The 18385-nt window shown below is 40.7% G+C and overlaps 1 protein-coding gene across 1 annotated transcript in view; it reads left to right on the forward strand.

Moving 5' to 3' along the window:
• Positions 1-18385, forward strand: part of SETBP1 (SET binding protein 1) — a 362547-nt gene that overhangs the window by 321157 nt on the left and 23005 nt on the right. Inside the window, exon 5 of the mRNA XM_087439168.1 lies at positions 12622-12792. Coding sequence (XP_087295294.1) covers positions 12622-12792 — 171 coding nt within the window. The remainder of the gene's footprint in view (positions 1-12621; positions 12793-18385) is intronic.

Genomic DNA, 18385 nt, shown 5'->3' on the forward strand with positions numbered 1-18385 from the left:
GGTGAAATCCAAACTCCTAGCACCATTCCCAGCCTGACCCAAGGCCCCATCTTCTGTTACACTTCACCCACCCACCCTAGAAACTAGATTGTAGCCACATAAGAATTCTTGCCTTTCCCCAAACACGCCATTCTATTTCATGCTTTGTGCCTTTCTTTCTGGAATTCCTTTCTTCTCCTTTCAGCCAATACTTCCAAATTGTTAAAGCCCCAAGTGGAATGTCGCCTCCTCAGTGAAGTCTTTCCTGACCCAACAGGGAAGTCATTTATTCCCCTTGGTAGTCATGGGCTTATACCTCATCCTATTGTCCTTATCATAGAGTATTGAAAATTAGTAGTTGCATGTTTGCCTTCAGCACTTTGAGCATAGGGATTTATCTTTGTATTCTTTAAGCCTGGAGGATAGGTACTATTATTAATTCCATTATTGATGGGAAAACCAAAGTGCCAGAGAGGTTAAATAAGTTGCCCAGGTTCAGATAACCAGTAGCTTATAGAACTATGATTTGAACATAGGGAATGTGGGCTCAGAGCTCACCCTTTTAAATACCACTTTTCCTTAAAAATGATCATACTGGTTACCTTGTGGTCTCTATATTAATATAAATACTAAATTAGCATAAAAATCTAAATTAATATAAATTTGTATTCTTAACCAGATCAATTATTTATGTTTGTTTAGGAGTTATACATTTTGAACTATTGTTCTAGAATATAAGCTAGTTAAAATCTCCCCAATAAATCTCTAGCATGGCCCCAGGTGCAAAGGAAGGTAATGTGGGTGGTCTTTTCAGCTCAGGAGAGATTGTTATTTTTATTTAAATTTCTTGTTTCTGCATCTTGTTTCTTCAACTAAATATTTGACTACCCAAAGACTGGACTGTTTCTTATATTTTAAGGGTCTCCCAAAGGACCTAGAGTTGCTGTGTTTACCGTAGGCACCGAAACTTTTGCCGAATAAATTAACACAGGAACAAAACTGCTTCCTTATTGTTAACCACCAGCAATTTATTGAGACTGTGGCATCGAGTTGAATATTTAAGAGTTGGCAAACTTTCTTGCTGGAGTCCCAGCTTTCAGAGATTTGAAAGTTAGTTGGCATGGCAAAGATGGAGTGAGGACTTGGCCAGCAACCTCTGCTCCAAATGGCCAGCCCTTCAGTGAAGCATCTGGTAGCCTCCATCCTAATCACCTTGTAAATATCCAAAGTTTCCTGTACGTCTTCCTGGCTGGCTTGTTCTGAGCACATCCTCTGTGCCAGGCACTGTGCTAAGCATTTTACAGGTATTATCTCATTTAATCACCATGATCGCCCTCTGAGGTAGGTGGTTTATTAAACTTTTTTAAAAAAAATAAGGAAACTGAAGCTTTGAGAGGTTAAATGACTTGAACAAGGTCAAATGCCTAGGTAAGTGACAGAGCTGGGATTTAAACCAAAGTCACGGTCTTATCTACCAGCTTAAAACTCATTTTCTTGTAAGTGGTGTATTTCCCAATTACGGGCTAATACATTTGGATTCTGATTCTCTCTTATACGAATGCTTCTGTCTCCATGGCTTTGTTTTACTTTCCTCCATCTTAACCACTCTCCTTTTTAAATAAAAACTAACAAACTTCACGATATTTTTTATTCTAAATTAGCCACTTATCCTCACCTCTCTGATTCCATGACCTTAGATAGTTTGAGGCTGCTTCTCCTCTAGTGCTTATTCCTTTTTTTTAATGGCATCCTGCCTACAGTCTTTGGAACTCCCATTTCTTGGCCTTCCAAATGAAATGCAGAGTGCAGAGGCCCTTATTCTTTATCTCTAACTCAAGACTAGGCCCTCAGTGACTAGATGGACTCCCTGTGAATCTTTGAATCAAATATGGTGATCTTTTTGCCAATTCCAAACCTTCCCAATGACTAAGTTTTCTTCTCTGACCTCAAACTCCGCTAAGGGCTCTTCATCCTCACTATCCACTTGTAGAAATTTCCCCTCATTCTTCTCTGGATGCCTGAGAGAACTCCTCAGATGCACTATTAAAATACTCCCCTTTTATCTTAAATCATATTATCAATCTTGCTGCATGCAATGGCATGTTTTCCATTATCTCTGTGCACTATACAATGTTTGGAACCAACACAGGCATTAACCAAACCAAACTTTTTTGGGGTGTGGCAACATGAAATTTCCTTAGAGAATGGTTGAAATAAATGTACTGCATCCCATTTCTTGAACAGAGGCTTGCATAATCAACCAAGTAGAAAGAAATGTTGAAATGCATTTAACCTCCTTAGTTTCAGTAGGACTGACTCTCTCCAATCCATCAGAGTTGAGCTACATTAGTGAAACTCAACTATTTCTAAATCTCATTTACATAATGGATGAGATGTGAAATGAGCCCAATGCAAGGGGAGCCGCCCTGAGGCACTAAAGTTTATCACAATATGTAAGAGTTCTTTTACATCATTGCATTAAATTTCTGCTAACAAGATAACAAATTAATTGTCTGTATTACTGTACTAGCCCAAAGTCTACTGAGTGGAGTGTAAATGAGGAAGGCAGCTGGGGTTTCAAGGACTGTGGGCTGGGAGGGATGCTCAAAGGGATGCGATGAATGGCTACCTTAGCTTTCTTCTGCCCCTTTAAGAAATCCCAGGCACCTCTGTAATCTGATGGTGGACTTTGGCTTTATTAGTGAGGTAAGCGAGGATGAGTAAATCAACTGTATCAGACAAGCCTCAGGACATCTAGAAATTGATCATTCTGCCGAAATAAGCACTCGGTGTTTATTAGCTGGGAGTTCATCACTATCACTTCTCCTCATCCAATTCCTAAGAGATTTCAAAGCCATCATCATGGTATTAGCTCGTCTGACTGAACTACTAGAGATAAAGATTAGGAGATCTATCTAATGATGGGTCTGAGTATCTGTGATTTTTTTTCTCTTCTATTGCAAAGAGAGCTTTTCTAGCACACATTCTGTGTCAATATGTGTATGCCTGCAGATAATCGCCATGTGTTTGCATTCTATAGGATGAATTCAAATCATGGAACAAAGTAGGTGGTTTGAAGAAAGGACACCCATTAAAACTCTGAAAACAATGCAACTTTGTCATACATAGATGACTCCCTAACAAGGGGTTAAACTGCTAAACTGACTTTTCTAGCTGACACAGTGTGTCAATACAGTGGGTGATATTGCACTGAGAAGAATAATTAGATTCCATAACCACATTTATAATCCTAGCATCCATACATAGCCAGTCTCCTACAGATATGTCCATGAGAGATGAATCTGTATTGGACTGATCTTTCACCAGCCAGCAAATATGCATTTATCTATTTATACATATATTTATAGACACACATGCACTTAAGCTCCTAATATCAAGCTCTTTTCTCAATGTGGCTTCTAAATAAGCAGTAATCAAAATGCAAATAAGGTGACCCAGTTAGCATCAAGATCTGTATTGCCATGCAGATGTGCTCTGAGACTCTGTGCTCTAAAGGTAAAAAGGAAGACACTATAAAAGATGCTTATATTAACCAGCAATGACTACTAAGCCCTTCACATTAGGGAGAATCTAGGGAAGGATCTCCCAGAGCCAGTGATCTTATATCTTGGATCATATCTGCCATTTTTGGCTTGGTCTCTTTTTAAGCTGCCCTGTGAGTGCAGAATAACAAACATGCACCAGGAGAGCAAGAAGACTGCTTCTGTGAAGGCTCAGAAGATAACCCTTATAGCCCAAAGCTAACATATGGGCCTGAGACAATCCAACAATAAGGCCTAGGTCAGGGTCATGGCTCTGCCACCCTCTCTAAGCGACACTAGGCAAAGCAAGTCACATCCCCTTTCTGGGGCTCAGTTGCCCAGGCAGGACTGGACTAGTTCCCTTCCAACTCTAAACTGCCTTGATTTTATTTGCTGAAGCTCCTTTGTGTTCTTTTATTGATGAAGCCTGTAACATGCTTTATGTGCATTACAGTAGCAAATTCTTAACCTACCTGATCACCAAGGATGTAACAAGAGCATACTTGGTGCACTGTGCTACTAAATTGGTTTTAATTACATGTATGCACTGCTTCTTCCTTTGTTAATACCTTTTGAAAATCTCTTTGTTATATTTTTCAGGGAGCAGGTACCACTCTATTGTCTCTACATTTTTTTTAAGCATAGGAGCAGTGACATCGGCATACTGTTTAGTTCTATCTTTCTGCCCTTTGTCCTTCCGTGGCGCGCGTGTGTGTGAGGGGGAGGGGAATCGACTTAGGCCCGAAAGGGTTCTAAACTGAGCTTAAAGATATCTTTGAACTTTAAACTGCATACAAAATGTGGTATATATTTTTTTTTTTCCTTAAGAAGAAGTTCTGAGCTCTAAGATGCAGAAATATTAAAAACCTCTAACTCGGGATGTCTGTCTCCTTCTTGCAATTTTGATATTTGCTGTATTTCCATTCTGGATGGTATCATTGGGCACTTCTAGAAAACGCCTTTCATCTGGCATGACTTTATCACTATAGGATCAGGAGAGACTGACTTCTACATCATTAGAATTTACTGCATAGAGTAAAAGATTTTTTAATATAAATCTCTGTGAAGTGCCAATAGACAAAATGTTATCTTCTCAGCCCATTTCTTCACTTCTGAATTAAGAGAAGCAAGAACTAATCAGATTGTTTAGTGGTTTCCCTGAATGTAGAAAACTTAGATTCAGAATATTAGATCTAGAATAGATTCTGACAAGGAAGAAACCGAAGCACGGTGAGATTCCAAGTCTTATTCAAGTTCCTCCAGTAAGTGTGGGGCAGAGCCTGCAATAACTCAGTGTCTTAGAACTCCAGTCTCTTAACTTTCATATTAACAAATTATTTGTCTCTGATACAATTTATTGACTATAAGTATTCATTGAATAGTTTCTTTGTGTCTGCCTTATGCTGGGAAGATATAAGAAAAGAATATAAAATTTCTGCTTCCTAAGGAATTTAAATCTTGTAGGGGACACACATGACTTGAACATATAAAATAAGTTTAAAATGAGACAATTATACTAAGACAATATAATGCTAAGAAATAATAGTTAAAATTGATTGTTTACTATAACTAAGCACCATAATAAGTGCTTTTACATATGTATTAGTTTTCTATTGCTGCTGTAACAAATTTCTACAAACTTAGTGACTTAACATAAACGTATTATCTTACAGTATTGGAGGTCAGAAGTCCAAAATGGGTCTCACTGAGCTAAAATCAAAGTATGAACAGGGCTGCATTTCTTTCTGGAAACTATAGGGTAGGATCTTTTCCTTGCCTTTTTCAGCTTCTAGAGGCCATCTGCATTCTTTAACTCATAGCTCTCCTCCTCTGTCTTCAAAGCCAGCAACATGGCATCTCCCTGACCCTACTTCCATCACCACATCTGTTTCTCTGACTCTTCTCTTCTACCTCCTTCTCCCACTTTAACAGACCCTTTTAATTACATTTTGACCATCTGGTGATCAAGGATACTCTCCCTATGTTAAAGTAGGCTGATTAGCAATGTTAATTCTATCTGCAACCTTAATTCCCCTTTGCCATGTCACATAACATATTCACAAGTTCTAGGAATTAGGATGTGGACATCTTTGTGGGGGAGGGGGGCACTATTTTCAGTCCCCCATAATATATAAACTTTTAAAATCCTCACAATAACCTCATTTAACAGGTGAGGAAACTGAGGCACAAAGAGTTGGTATAACTTGCCCAAAATCACACAGCTAGTAAAGTAGGTAGTGTTACTCCAAAGAATGTATTCTTCACCTCTACTCTATGCTGTCCTGAAAAAGGAGTTTTAGAATGGAGGACCATGTGTGGACTGAGGTAGTTAGGGTAGCTTCCCTAGAATGTTTGGGCCCAGAAAGATAGCTGTGCACTCCATTTGTCCATTCATCCATCCAACACTTTTGAATATCTAATATCTATCAAGCTAAGTGCAAGAGAATCAAAAGAAAGTGAGACATGATTTCTGGCCCCTAGAATTTTGCAGTTGCCTACAAGAATTGGCAGAGAAATGAACAAATAATTATACAACAAGAGATAAGTCCTGTTGCAGAATCTGTCCAAGATGGTAAAACAATATGTAGGAAGGAGGCATTAACTTTACCTGACAGCAAGATGTGGGTTTAATTTTTCCCAACTGCCTTTCCAAACATATCTCCCAGCATTTGGTTTTTATGACTCATCCCAAGCACTCTTGTCTCAGTTGCACAAAGAAGACTTGTTATTTCTGCTTTTGTTCTTCTCATTTCCCAGCCCTAGCAAGTCCTCTCTCCACTTCTATTTACTGACTTCTACCTATCTTTCAAGACTGGGATTTTTGTACCTGTATCTGTCTTCCTGAGTAGATGGTTGACCCCATTCAGAGAGGGTTCATGTTCCTGGTGCCTAATGGTGCCTGGGGCTTACAGGTTCTTAATGAATGTTGAGTTAATAAATGGATGAGCACAAGACCACCTCAGATCCCACTGACATCTCATTTTCCTACAAGCTTGTGAAGGACGTATTTGGCTTCCTATCTTATTTGGTTTATCAGTTTTGTAAGAGTTTCTGTCTTATCCCACTCTCTACTTCTAAAACTTCTCTGCAAAGACCAGAGATCACATCTTCTGAATTTTGCTAGTCAGTACTCAAATAATTGTTGATTTTTAAATGATTGATACTAGGCTCACTGAATAGGATTCTCCCTAAGAGTGATCTTGCCTAAATTTCATCTCTCAAGGTCCTAGAATGAAATAAAACTCATTTGACGCAGAACACATGTCGATAGGGCCACTGCCTATGACTGAGTTATTCAAGTTATTCATTGTCCAAGGGCACCTGGCTCAAGGGGAGAGTGGGGTGAAATCCAGTCTGTGCTCCTCTCTCCAAACCATACGCAATGGCAACGCGTGTGCGCACAGGAAGCCATGCCTTTTTCTAATTTTCACAATGGTGCCCTCTCTGCTAAGATCTGAGCCTTGGAGTTCTATCTGCCTGTATGAGATGCCTTTTTCTAATTCACCCAAAGATGCTATATGAGGAGCAGAGGTTCTGCCTTTTGATGATTAAAAAAGCGCTTTAGGATCTTTCAGCGCCATTGTAAAAAGTGACAGCTACCTTTATGCTATGCAAAAATTATTAGCATGTAATTCTTAGAAAACAGGAACTTCAACTATTTTGACCAGCGCCATGTCCCTGGTATGGTAGATGTTCAATAAATATTTGTTAAATGAATGAATAAGACAATGCAACAAAAATAGCATTTGTGTTGACTTGGGCACAGAAAAATATTATTTCCCAAATCTTAAGGGTTTCTATTACTTGATTCCCTTTCTTCTGTTACATATATCCCCCTTATTGCCATGAGCGAAGTTCGTTTGCAAACCTGAAAAAAGAACAATGGAAGAATCTGAATAGACAACCACTATATGAGAAAGGGAATTATTATCAGGTTTTCAGGAGGGGTTTCCTCTTGTGAAAATAGGTTATTTACTAGCTTACCCCAAAGTCAATGTGTTATGGGATAGGAAAGAACATCAAGTTGAGTCCAGAGGCATGGATCTCAGCACCACACCACTTCTTCCACACACACATGATATATGAGCTTGGGTAAACACCTGATTGGTCCTCTGTAGGAAAAACCTTGGTTTTCTTATTTGTAAATTCAGAGTTTCACCATCTGCCTCTTGTCATCCACAGGGATGCTGCAAGGGGCAAATAGCATAATGCATGTCAAAGCTCTTTGCAAGATTAAAAGCCACTGACTGCGCAATATAAGATGCCTCCCAGTCCATGCTAAGCCCTGCAGTCTACAATGTAAAGGAGGCCAGTGAGGTGACTGAAGGAACCAACCATCCCAGTGGTGTCAGGCTCTCCCACTATGCCAGCCTAAGCTTTGTCACCAGGAAACGTTTGCATTTGCAAATATTAGAATTAAAAATTAATTAAGGTGTTCAACAAGCCTATACTATTTTCCAGATATACTGTTTTCTTCAGTGGGTGTTACAAAATGAATTACATATGATCCCTGAGTGATAATTCCATCAGCCCCTTTATTTTAAAGAAACATGAGGATCCTACCAGGAGTCAGAATCTAGTTCTTTCTTACCAGCTGTGAGATTTTAGAATCTCCATTTTCTCATCTAGAAAAGGGGAGTAAATAGTAGCCATCCCGCAAGCATTTGTTTGTTTATTTCTCCATAGAGAAAATAAGATAAAGTAGATAACTAGCCTTATAATTACTCTAAGGTGAGGCTGATTTTTATTATCCAAGGTCACAGAGCTCATTAAGGGGATCCTGGGAAAGCCAGCTGCCATAGACCCTGCTTTTCCTCCATGACCCCTGTGACCTTGAGCAACCTGAAGAAGAGGTAATTGAAGAGCAACTACTACTTTGGAAGAAACAGAATCAAAATATCGAAGCTATTGACTCACCCTTAAGGCAGTAAACAGTGCTTTGGTCTCTGACCTTTTCGCATCCTGGGGCAGTCAATAACCTGGCGGCTAGATACAGCGCCTGCCACTGATTCTGATTTGGGAGTACTTTAACCTTGAACTGAGCTCCCAGTAACCAAGGCAACAGGAAGTCAGCTTCTGTGTAGGAGGAGTAGGAATCCATAAATCAAGTCCCTAATGCAAACACGGTGTGCAGGTAGAGGTTTGAGGGGATAAGTGGCCTATAAGAAATTACCTTTGAAAATGAGTGACTGTCCCTCAGTAGGCTACAGCACAGTTTCAAAGACTTTTGAAACAATTTATCGATAGAGGTCAAGAAGTTATAGCAGAATGTTTTCATATAGGTTTAACTTTTTTTTTTTTTTTCCCTCTTGGCTCTGTCTTTTAATTATGAACAGATGTTGAATCCACAAAGTTATTAGCATTGTTATTTCCTCCGTTAAAAATGTACTGGCCTCCAAATATGCAAGCCTCACTACAGTTTGTCCTGTGTTGGGGTTTGGGGATGCTCTGGACACATCTACCGAGTGTGCTCTCCCTACAGTCTGCTGTCTGAATTTGACATAGTGCTCCCTTTCCAGATCAAAGCCATCCTCGCCTTTACTCATGCCACAGTATAATCTGCAGTACCACATCTCAATGGTCCAGTCAGTATGATGCTATCTCTGGGTTTCTTTTTTTTAAAATTATTTTATTGAGGTCATATTGGCTTATAACATTGTTTAAATTGGGTTATAACATTGTTTAAACATTTCATTATTGTATATCAGTTTCTGTATAGACTGCATTGTGTTCACCACCAACAGTCTAGTTTTTATCCATCACCATACACTCTGGGTTTCTTTATAATCCATCTCCAGCCTCAAAAATCTCCCTCCCATGGAGAGAGAGAAGCCAGGCCCATGCAAGGAAGAAACTTTCCAAATGTCTCACCACTCTGTCCTCACTGAGCATTCGTGAGAACTTGGTTCTAAACTGTTTCACATTCATCTGGTTGTTTGGGTACCTCTCCATGGAGCATCATCTGCCACCTGGAATGAAAGGAAACGAAGACTTCCAATGACCAGCCTGCCCAGTGCTCTATCCCAAGGAGAAGTCACCCACTCCAGTTTCCTAAAACCTCTGCTCCCAGACAGATTTTGTGGATTCCGAGTACTGTTAGATTAGCCTTTGTTGAAAGCTTATCTAGTATTCTTACTCATGTATACTATTCCTGGGATTGTTTCCATAATCTTCTCAAAACCCAAAAATATCTGAGAAAATGTCAGGGCTTTTTTTTTTCCAATTTGTTTTCAAATTCATTGGATGGCAACTAGCAAACAGTACTATAATCTAGAAAATCCTAAATTATCTAGGGTTTTCAAGACAGCTAAACATTGACAATCTAAATTATACAGTGTTTTAAGTGTCATTTTATTACTTTTAACGTATTCCATTACATAAACACTTGAGTAGCAAAGTGTACCCAATAGAGGTCTGATCGGATCAACTTTAATGAAATGATGTGGACTGAGACTAATTTGGATTGTGAACATTTGCATGAAAATGGGCACAAGTAAAATGACTTGAAATCAGTTTGTTCCCAAGTGAGAGTTAAATATCCGCCTGCTAATCCTGTTTATGGCTCATTCCCTGAGCATGTCATAATTTGAGCACAGAACTACCTGCGCAACCTTTGTACCAACCAGGTACAAAGATGACATATCAGTGAGTTTTTCCAAAGAAGCCGTTATCCAATAGAACTCTGACAGCTTCGAGTTCCGGAGGTGTGCTATGGTACCCTGCATCCATTTGATGGGAACACGGCCGTGGTGGTGCAGGGTACCAAAGTGGGGAATTTTCATCAGATTCCAGCCTGCTATCCCTGTTTCAGATTTGTTAGCAGCCAGTTATTCAAGCACATCAATCTACTCCAGTGCCCATACTCTGATAGACTTCTAGACTCTTCCCAAACTATGTTTAATTTCTCAATGGACAAAGAGTTTAATACGTTTGTGGTTTATAAAATATTAACAATACAGAAGGCTAAGGGGTAAAAGTAAAAACTCCCCCTTCCTCACCAATCTGCCCTGTGTTCTCCTGCTCCAGAATACCCACTGTTAACTATTGGAATGTATCTCCCCTCAGATGATTCCGTGTGCATTTTACAGATTATACGTGTGTGTACCTCGCCTATCCCTGGCGCACCTGCATATTTTACAGGCATACTATACGCGTTTGCTGCACTTCCTGATTTCTTGATGAGTGTGCCTTGCAATCTCTCTGTCATGGAATTTGATGTTTGTCTCCCTCCACTGTCAAAATGCTATGAAATACAAAATCTAAAAAAGCATAAATGGTATTGTTATTCACAACATCTCAAGCAGGAGTTTCAGACATGGGATGGAGAGGAGGAGGAAGGTAAATGAAAACGTCAGCATGACTTTCTTCCTTAGGTGGTTGCAGGTGCCTTTTCTAGGTGTGATACTAGGGCCTCTGTGTCCTGAGCAGGAAACATGCTGTTGGCAGACTGGGGTTGTGGGCAGGTGTGAGAAGACAGCAGGCAGACCAAGATGATCCCCGGGTTTAGCATCTGGCTACTTGAAAACTTCCCACTCTGACATTAGGAGCTGTATAAATTTAGCCGTTTCTCTCTTAACCTCTCAGAAATGTGTTGTCCTCATCTGTAAAATTAAGAAAATAGTAGCCTCCATGCTATGTGCTCTACCGATCTGGCCTTAGGCCCAAGTCAGCTGATCTCACTGTGGCGGTAAGATAATGTTACTCCAAGATGAACTGCATCGCTCAAGTTGGTTGGGATAGAAAAAAAGGGTCAAGAACTACTATGAAAAAGCCCCATTTGTTGTTGTTGCTGTCAGTGGCAAGTGGCCTACAAATGAAGGCACTCTGAATAGATGACCATTTGGCATGGATTCAGACACCCCAGCCTCTGGACTTATGCTTGGATGAGTTAGAGAGTCACTTTTTTGCAGCTGGGGATGGAGAAGGTGCCCAGAAATCCTTGGTCATGTCAGGGAAGAGAAGTGAGCCTTTGCCGGCTGGTTTCACTTGGGCCTGAGGAAGCAGCAGGTTCTCAGTGACAGTCGTAATAATAGGAATAGTAATAACGGGAAACACTTGTATAGTGTGGACAATGCGCCAGACGCTGTTCTAAGCACTTCACATTGATTGGCTCCCGGATGCTCGCAACCACCCCTACGAGGGAATACTGTTCCATCCCATTTTTACAGCTAAGAAAGCTTAAAACTTGGAGAGGTCAAGTAACTTGCTTGTGATCACACAGCTGAAAACGAAGAGAGCCTGGATTCAAGCCCAGGCAACAAGATTCCAGAATAGCTCTTACAATTTGTTATATAGTAAATTTCCAGGCCCTTACAGAAGCACCTCACAAGAGTCTACCCAGGCTTTTCAGCATCATAATTACATGACTTATGATGTTTATTATGCCCAGACACTCAAAGGCCCCCAAAACTCTTAGCCTAGTGACTGTTGGGACACACCAGTCCCCAGGATGCATCTTCCACCTCCAGCAGGCGGGTCTCTTGTCTAAATCATCTTCATCCCCACTCCATGACCAGCATATGCCTGTCACTCAGCATTAGGAACGCCTTTCCCTCATCCTTGCTCTTCTGGCATGAGCTCCGGAAAGCCTTTTCTCACTTCTTCCCACACAAGTCCCTACATCTTAGAACTCCCTGAGCACGTGGGATGAATAACACACAAGCCTGCCCGTACTTATTGCCCAGTTTTTTCCTTCTCATTTAGTCTTGTCTCCCCAGCTACATGAGATGAGAAGCCTCACTAGGGTGGGAGCCACTTCTCCCCGTCATGCTGTGCACCACACAACCTCTGCAGAGACAGGTTTCTTGATCCTCAGGGAGCAAAAGCCTGCCTGATGGATTATACCACCTCTTTAGGTCAGGACCCCGAGCCCCTCTTCCAGTCAGCCAACCTGGAATGTCGTCACCACTAACCTCAGCCACAAAACCAAAACCAGTTGTGCTGCCAATTTATTTCTCTTTAAATATTATACAATTTTATTCTTGTACCAGAAGGAGGTCAGATCATTGGACAATTTCCTCAAATCACTTTCAGGTTTTATGTTGTCTGTCTTCCTGTTCTGTTAACAGTAACTGTAGGCTTTGGGGTTATTGTTTTTTAGGGATGCCAAGTCCCCACTTAAAAGTGGACCAGACGACAACGCATAGTAAGAACGAGGGCTCAGCCTCCACCATGATGACCAGGAAGAAGCCAGCCACAGTTGACAGTGTTGCGATTCCACCAACCCCAGTGTTATCTCTCCTTGCTGCATCTGCAGCAACGTCGGATGCAGGTGAGCACCTTTCAGATGCTTTGGATTCATTCCAGAGAAGGTGGGTATGGAGACGGCCCACTGGGAATGTGCTGTTGAATAGAGGTAAGAGTTCTCTGTTTAGCCAATCCCGCATAGACACTGAGCATGTGAGCTATTTCAGCACTGGATATTCCAAGTGGGAAGAGGTCTAAGAAAGGAAGGAGATCAGCTCAGAACCTGGAGGCAAAAGCAATTAAAGGATAATAGTATTAGTTACTCTTCATCAAGTCTTACTAATTACTAATCTCTGCATCAAGGGCCTTATATATATTATCTCATACAACTCATAAAAGAACTCTGTGAAATAAATGCTGTGTCTTCATTTCAGAAGAGGAAGCTAAGAGTAGATACTTGCCTAGAGCTGGGAGTAAAGATATTTGTCCTAGGAACCCATGCACAGTCAGGATTCCAACTCAGGTCCAAAACCCATCCTGCATTTCACTACCTCCCTTGCTCACTGGGGTTGGAAGACAGTACTCAGAGTTCCCCTACAGCTTTGATTCATTCTACCCCATGATGTCATGAATTCCTAAATAGTCACCAGACTCCTCACTGGCAGTTGATAAAATATAAACTCCTTATTCAGACATCTCAGATATTCTGCCTTCCTCTACTCCCCACATAATCTCCCACCAGTTTCTGCACCAGCTCCCACTGTGCCACACTCATCCCTACTGCCAGGAAGGTAGGCCTCGGACTTGGCTTAACACCTTTCTTTAAGGACAGCCTTACTCAATTTCTATTCACATCCCACAGATCTTCAAGGCCCAGCCAGCCACACCTCCTCCGAATGCCTGTAGCATCCAGTGTATCTACCATGCATTTACCACCTACTCGTAGACTACATAAGAAATGTCTCTATTTAACTGCTTCTACCTCATAACAGACTTGTTCATACCTCAGAGGTAGAACCCATGATTTAGATTCTTGCTATCTTCATAGCACGCACAGTGATGGCACATTGCATAAACATTTGTGGAATTAATGCATTGGTAAATATTAAGTGTACTGCAGTATTTAGAAATGCCTATTATGATTAGAAGCCCAAGAAGAGACTCATTAGTGATGTTCACTCTAAACTCATTTTCTAATTCAGCAGGTTGCTTTGAGCAGAGAACTCAACTTGTCTACATACCTACCTCCTTCATAGAAATCGTTGGTAATTAGAAAATGAACTCAACTGAAATAACAGAAAGAAATATTTGGAATGACACTTCCCACATTGAGTTCCACAAAATATTAGTAGGTGTTTTGTGATAAAACATGTTTTCATAGTTAAGTGAGCATAGGGAATGCTGCATTATATCTGCTTCCTTTCCGCAGGGCTTCTCAGAGCCTTTAATTGACCAATGTGCATTGTGAGGTTCCAGGAGCGAGAGACCCAGAATTTCACAATTTTATCTCACCATAAAACCCATTTTTTGTGGGAGTAGCTCTTAACCTCTCTTGGAAATGGTGTTCTCTCCAACCATTTGAGAAATCCCCTGAAGGAATGGGGTCATCTCTCAAATATGATCCTGAATCTTCACATCTTTCACATGCTAGGTGTGAAATGAAAAGTTTTTGGTGGAAATGCCAGGTAAATGTTGCCAATGATAAGAACAAGAAGAAGTCAGAGGAAGGAAAGTCACAGAGGAATGGGGCAGAAGCTACCCCTGAGACTTGATGGATCGGTAGCACCTTTGTGGGAGGGCGTCCAGGCAGAGGGAGCAACGTGGACAGAGCCCTGGAAGTGGGAACTGGTGCCATGCCTGTAACTCTGGAAAGTCATTACTTGGCTGGAGCAAAAGATTTGGGCTGAGGTCTGCACTACCCACCCAGATAATTGCTTGTTCGACCTTGTCGGTTAAGCTCTGGAGACCTCCCTTTATGGATTTAGAAATTAGCCTATGTGTTTCCGCCTCTGCTTGCCAAGCACAGATATTTCCCAGGGGCAAAAGACAGGTGGTCCCCCATTTTCCTCCCCTGAACTCTTTTCATTCAGTGTGAGAGAACGCATTCTTGGGATCCCATGCTTCTGTGGGCTTGCCTCCTCTATTTGCGTTCAGTAATTTACAGATGTGCCAAACGGGCGTAGAAACAGGTGAGTATTAAACTTTTAAGCCTACCTCTCTGGTAATCAGAGCTGAGCTGATGCTCTCCTGTTTCAGGATGCAGGAATGGGCTGTTTATTTTTGGCAGTGCTAAAATGAGACCCTCATGAGAATTTCACAGATTTGGTCCATTTCCGGGTCTCAGGCTGCTGAGCAGAACTTCTGGGGGAAACAGCCAAAGATCTACCCCAGGTGCTGGGGTCCAGGCCTTCTTGAGATTCCGCTCCCCACAGATAAACAGCTTCCCACAAATCTGAGAGAGTTGGGGGTCACACAACCTGGGCTCGTGTCCAACGCCCTGTTTCACATGTGAGGAAACCGATGCTTCCGAGATTCAGCAATTTGCCTGAAGTCACGCAATTGGATTGGAACCCAAATTTCTTGATTTACCGCCTGATTTCCAGTGGAATCTCACTTCTGTCATAAGCCCAATGTTAGCAAAATGTGTCTAACAAACATTAGAAAAATTTCTTTCTCCCTAACTATGGACTCCTACTTCTTTTAGGGAACAATGAGTGAAACTCGTAATTTGATGCTTAACCAAAGTCAGGCACATAGTAGGCAGTTAATAAACAGTGTCTGGGTTTGATTTCCTTCAGTTGAGTGCTTGTGCATTAGTCATATAAATTTCTGATGAGACAACTCAATTTCTGTTTTCTTTAGAGTCTCTTTCTTCATCTTTCACTATAAGCAATGTTATTTAGAATGACTTCTGGCTGTATACAGAAATCAACTTAAATAGGTCGTCATTTCTACGGAATGGATTTGAAAACCTAGACAAGCGCAGAGGAGAAAAAAGGAAAGAAGAGTAAAATGAAGTGTTATACAGCAAAATTAATTTAAGAAGTCATTTATTAGGATAAAAAAATACTGAAATAATTCAATTAATTAGAAATTCCTTTCATTTAAAAATAATGGATGCTAAAGTACCAAGTACAGTTCCTGACACAGAGTAGATGCTCAGTAAATGATCCCCGAGTGAAATGAATGATGGCGAGGCAGTAACTGTGTGCTTACACAGTACCAGATGTGGCAGAAGATGTTGGAGACAAATGTGCTCCATCTTGGAACTGCTTAACACATCAAATGGAAAACATTTGACAGACATGTTGTAGGCTGTTGGTAAATACTTGCCAAATAATTAATCAGTCTATGGTCCTAATGGTACTTTTTCAAATAGATAATCTTTGGTAAAAGAAAGAAAAGGAACATTTCCCACCTTATTTTGTAAACATTACAATGTGGGAGAAATGGATGTGGGTCAGAAGTTTAAAAATATGTCTTTTCTAGCTCAAGTGTGTATATGTGTGTGTGTGTGTATTTTTTTGTTTAAGGCAACTTTTTAGCTTCTCCGAGTCTGGGAGGCATGCTGATTATGAAGTTATTGAGTTGGAGAAGGAGGAGAAGAGGATCCGCAGGAGAGGGTGGCCAGACTGAGAACATGTCAGTTTGTGAGCTGCTTCCTGGGAGGGAGGGATGGCAGTGGCTGCTGCTGGGGCTCTAGCAGGTCAGCCTTCGTGATCAAACTGCTCAGTAGCAATTGATCACTGCCGTCCCTGGGCATAGTGAAGGAGGTGTGATTCCAGGGAGCATTGCATCATTATTGGGAGTAATTAGGGCTAATGCAGTAAAAGCTTCAATAAAGTTTGTCCAAAGTGATGCATAATTTGAAATAACTTCTATTGCGCTGGGCCAATAATGATTTAATAACCCTACCAGATAATCCATACCTCAATAAGTCAGGCTAATTTTTCTGATCTTCTACGTGTTGTGCTAACTTCTCAGGGAAGTCATGCACTATGTAGAGAATTCATGATTTCACTACTGAAACATGTCCACCTCCTTTGTATTTAAGATGAGATGTGAAGTAGGTTACAAATTCTATAGGAACTCAGCAAAATACCAAGAAAACAAAATCTCTATGGTTCCACATCTGAAAATCTAGAGTAGGAATGATGGAAAAGCAAGCAGATGTATCCTTCTTGTTCTCTCTCTTTCTGTGTCTCTCTCTGTCTCTGTGTGTCTCTCTCTCTGTGTCTCTCTGTCTCTCTCTGTGTCTCTCTCTCACTCTCTCTTTGTCTCTCTCCCTCTCTTTCTCTGTGTGTCTCTCCCTCTCTCTCGCTCTCTCTGTTTCTCTCTCTGTCTCTCTCTGATGCTGTCTCCTTCTCTCTGTCTCTGTGTCTCCCCATCTCTTACTGTCTCTCTCTCTCACAAACACACACACACACACACACCCCCATAGTCTTTCGTCCTAAATCCAAGAAGAAAAAAAGACAAGTATCAGGGTTGCTATCAGGAAATCTCAACTGCTTAAGCTGTAGCCCACTTAGATAATGGAGGAAAGCAGAGTGAGCACAGCTCTTAGTGTGTATCATCTGTTTCATATCAAGGTGAATCCATTATTCTCTCAAATTCGATCTGCCTTATTTAAAACTACCAGAGCCTATGAGTAAGTGAAAATATTTAAATTTCACAAGTCTATTAAATTTTTAGACATTTTGCTTCTGAAGGCAGAGACTGATATTAAGTAAATCATTTAGTTATTAACCAAACTATCAGCCAGTCAGAACTGACTGATACCTGTATTCAAGATACAAAACTTGAAGCTTGAAAAGTTAATTACCTTTACAAATAAAAGTATGAATTCTTACTTCTGATGGAATCAGAATGAAATCCATATTCTAGTAGACACAGCATAATGATCATGAAAATTACTTCTAATTCCCAAATTCTGGGATGCCTGATTTTTCTCTTAACCATCTATGGGGAGGGGCCCAGAATAATGAAATAATATCCAGATGCAAAAAACAGTGAACAGGAATTTAAAAATTGGAAAATTATTTATTTCACTTGCTTTTTGTTCTATGTGGAATCATGATCTGAAGCCCCTAACCAAAATAACAGGTCAATTCAGCCAAAAGTCTTGTCATTGAAAAGAACCAAAATAGAGCAACTAAATGTGTAAGTTAATAGGATTTGGAACTTCCAAAGGTCATCAGTACACAAATCGAAGAAGTCTTCAAATTGTAAAATAAATTCCTGCAAGTTCAAACTAATCACTTAAAATATACAGTAGAAAACCTTCAAAAATATCTAGAGAAAATAAAGCTTTATTTAAAAACTAATTGTTCAAGTTGTCTGAAAAGTGCTACCTATGGACCCATGTTGAAGCAGCACAGAATGACTCTGTTTGCCTAGAGAGCTCTGCTGAATGCGACAGTCTCATGAAAAGCCCCCTCCCCTTGGCTCTGGGCCATGAAGAGACCCACCAGGGTTGGAAGATTGGAAGCTTCTGCACTTCTCTGAAGACCTCATCACAGCAAAGGCCTTCTGAAAAACCTCCAAACATTCTTTTTATTTTCACCCAATAAGGGGAAAATAAGCTCTTTTCTGATTTAATCTGGACATCCTAGAGCAGCTGAGCTGTTCTCATGGCCAAGGCTATAAAGATCCCTGAGAAACACCAAACTCTCCAGAAT

This window comes from Ceratotherium simum, chromosome 14, assembly GCF_057802395.1.
Source record: "Ceratotherium simum simum isolate JZ-2026a chromosome 14, ASM5780239v1, whole genome shotgun sequence".
Classification (NCBI taxonomy): domain Eukaryota; kingdom Metazoa; phylum Chordata; class Mammalia; order Perissodactyla; family Rhinocerotidae; genus Ceratotherium; species Ceratotherium simum.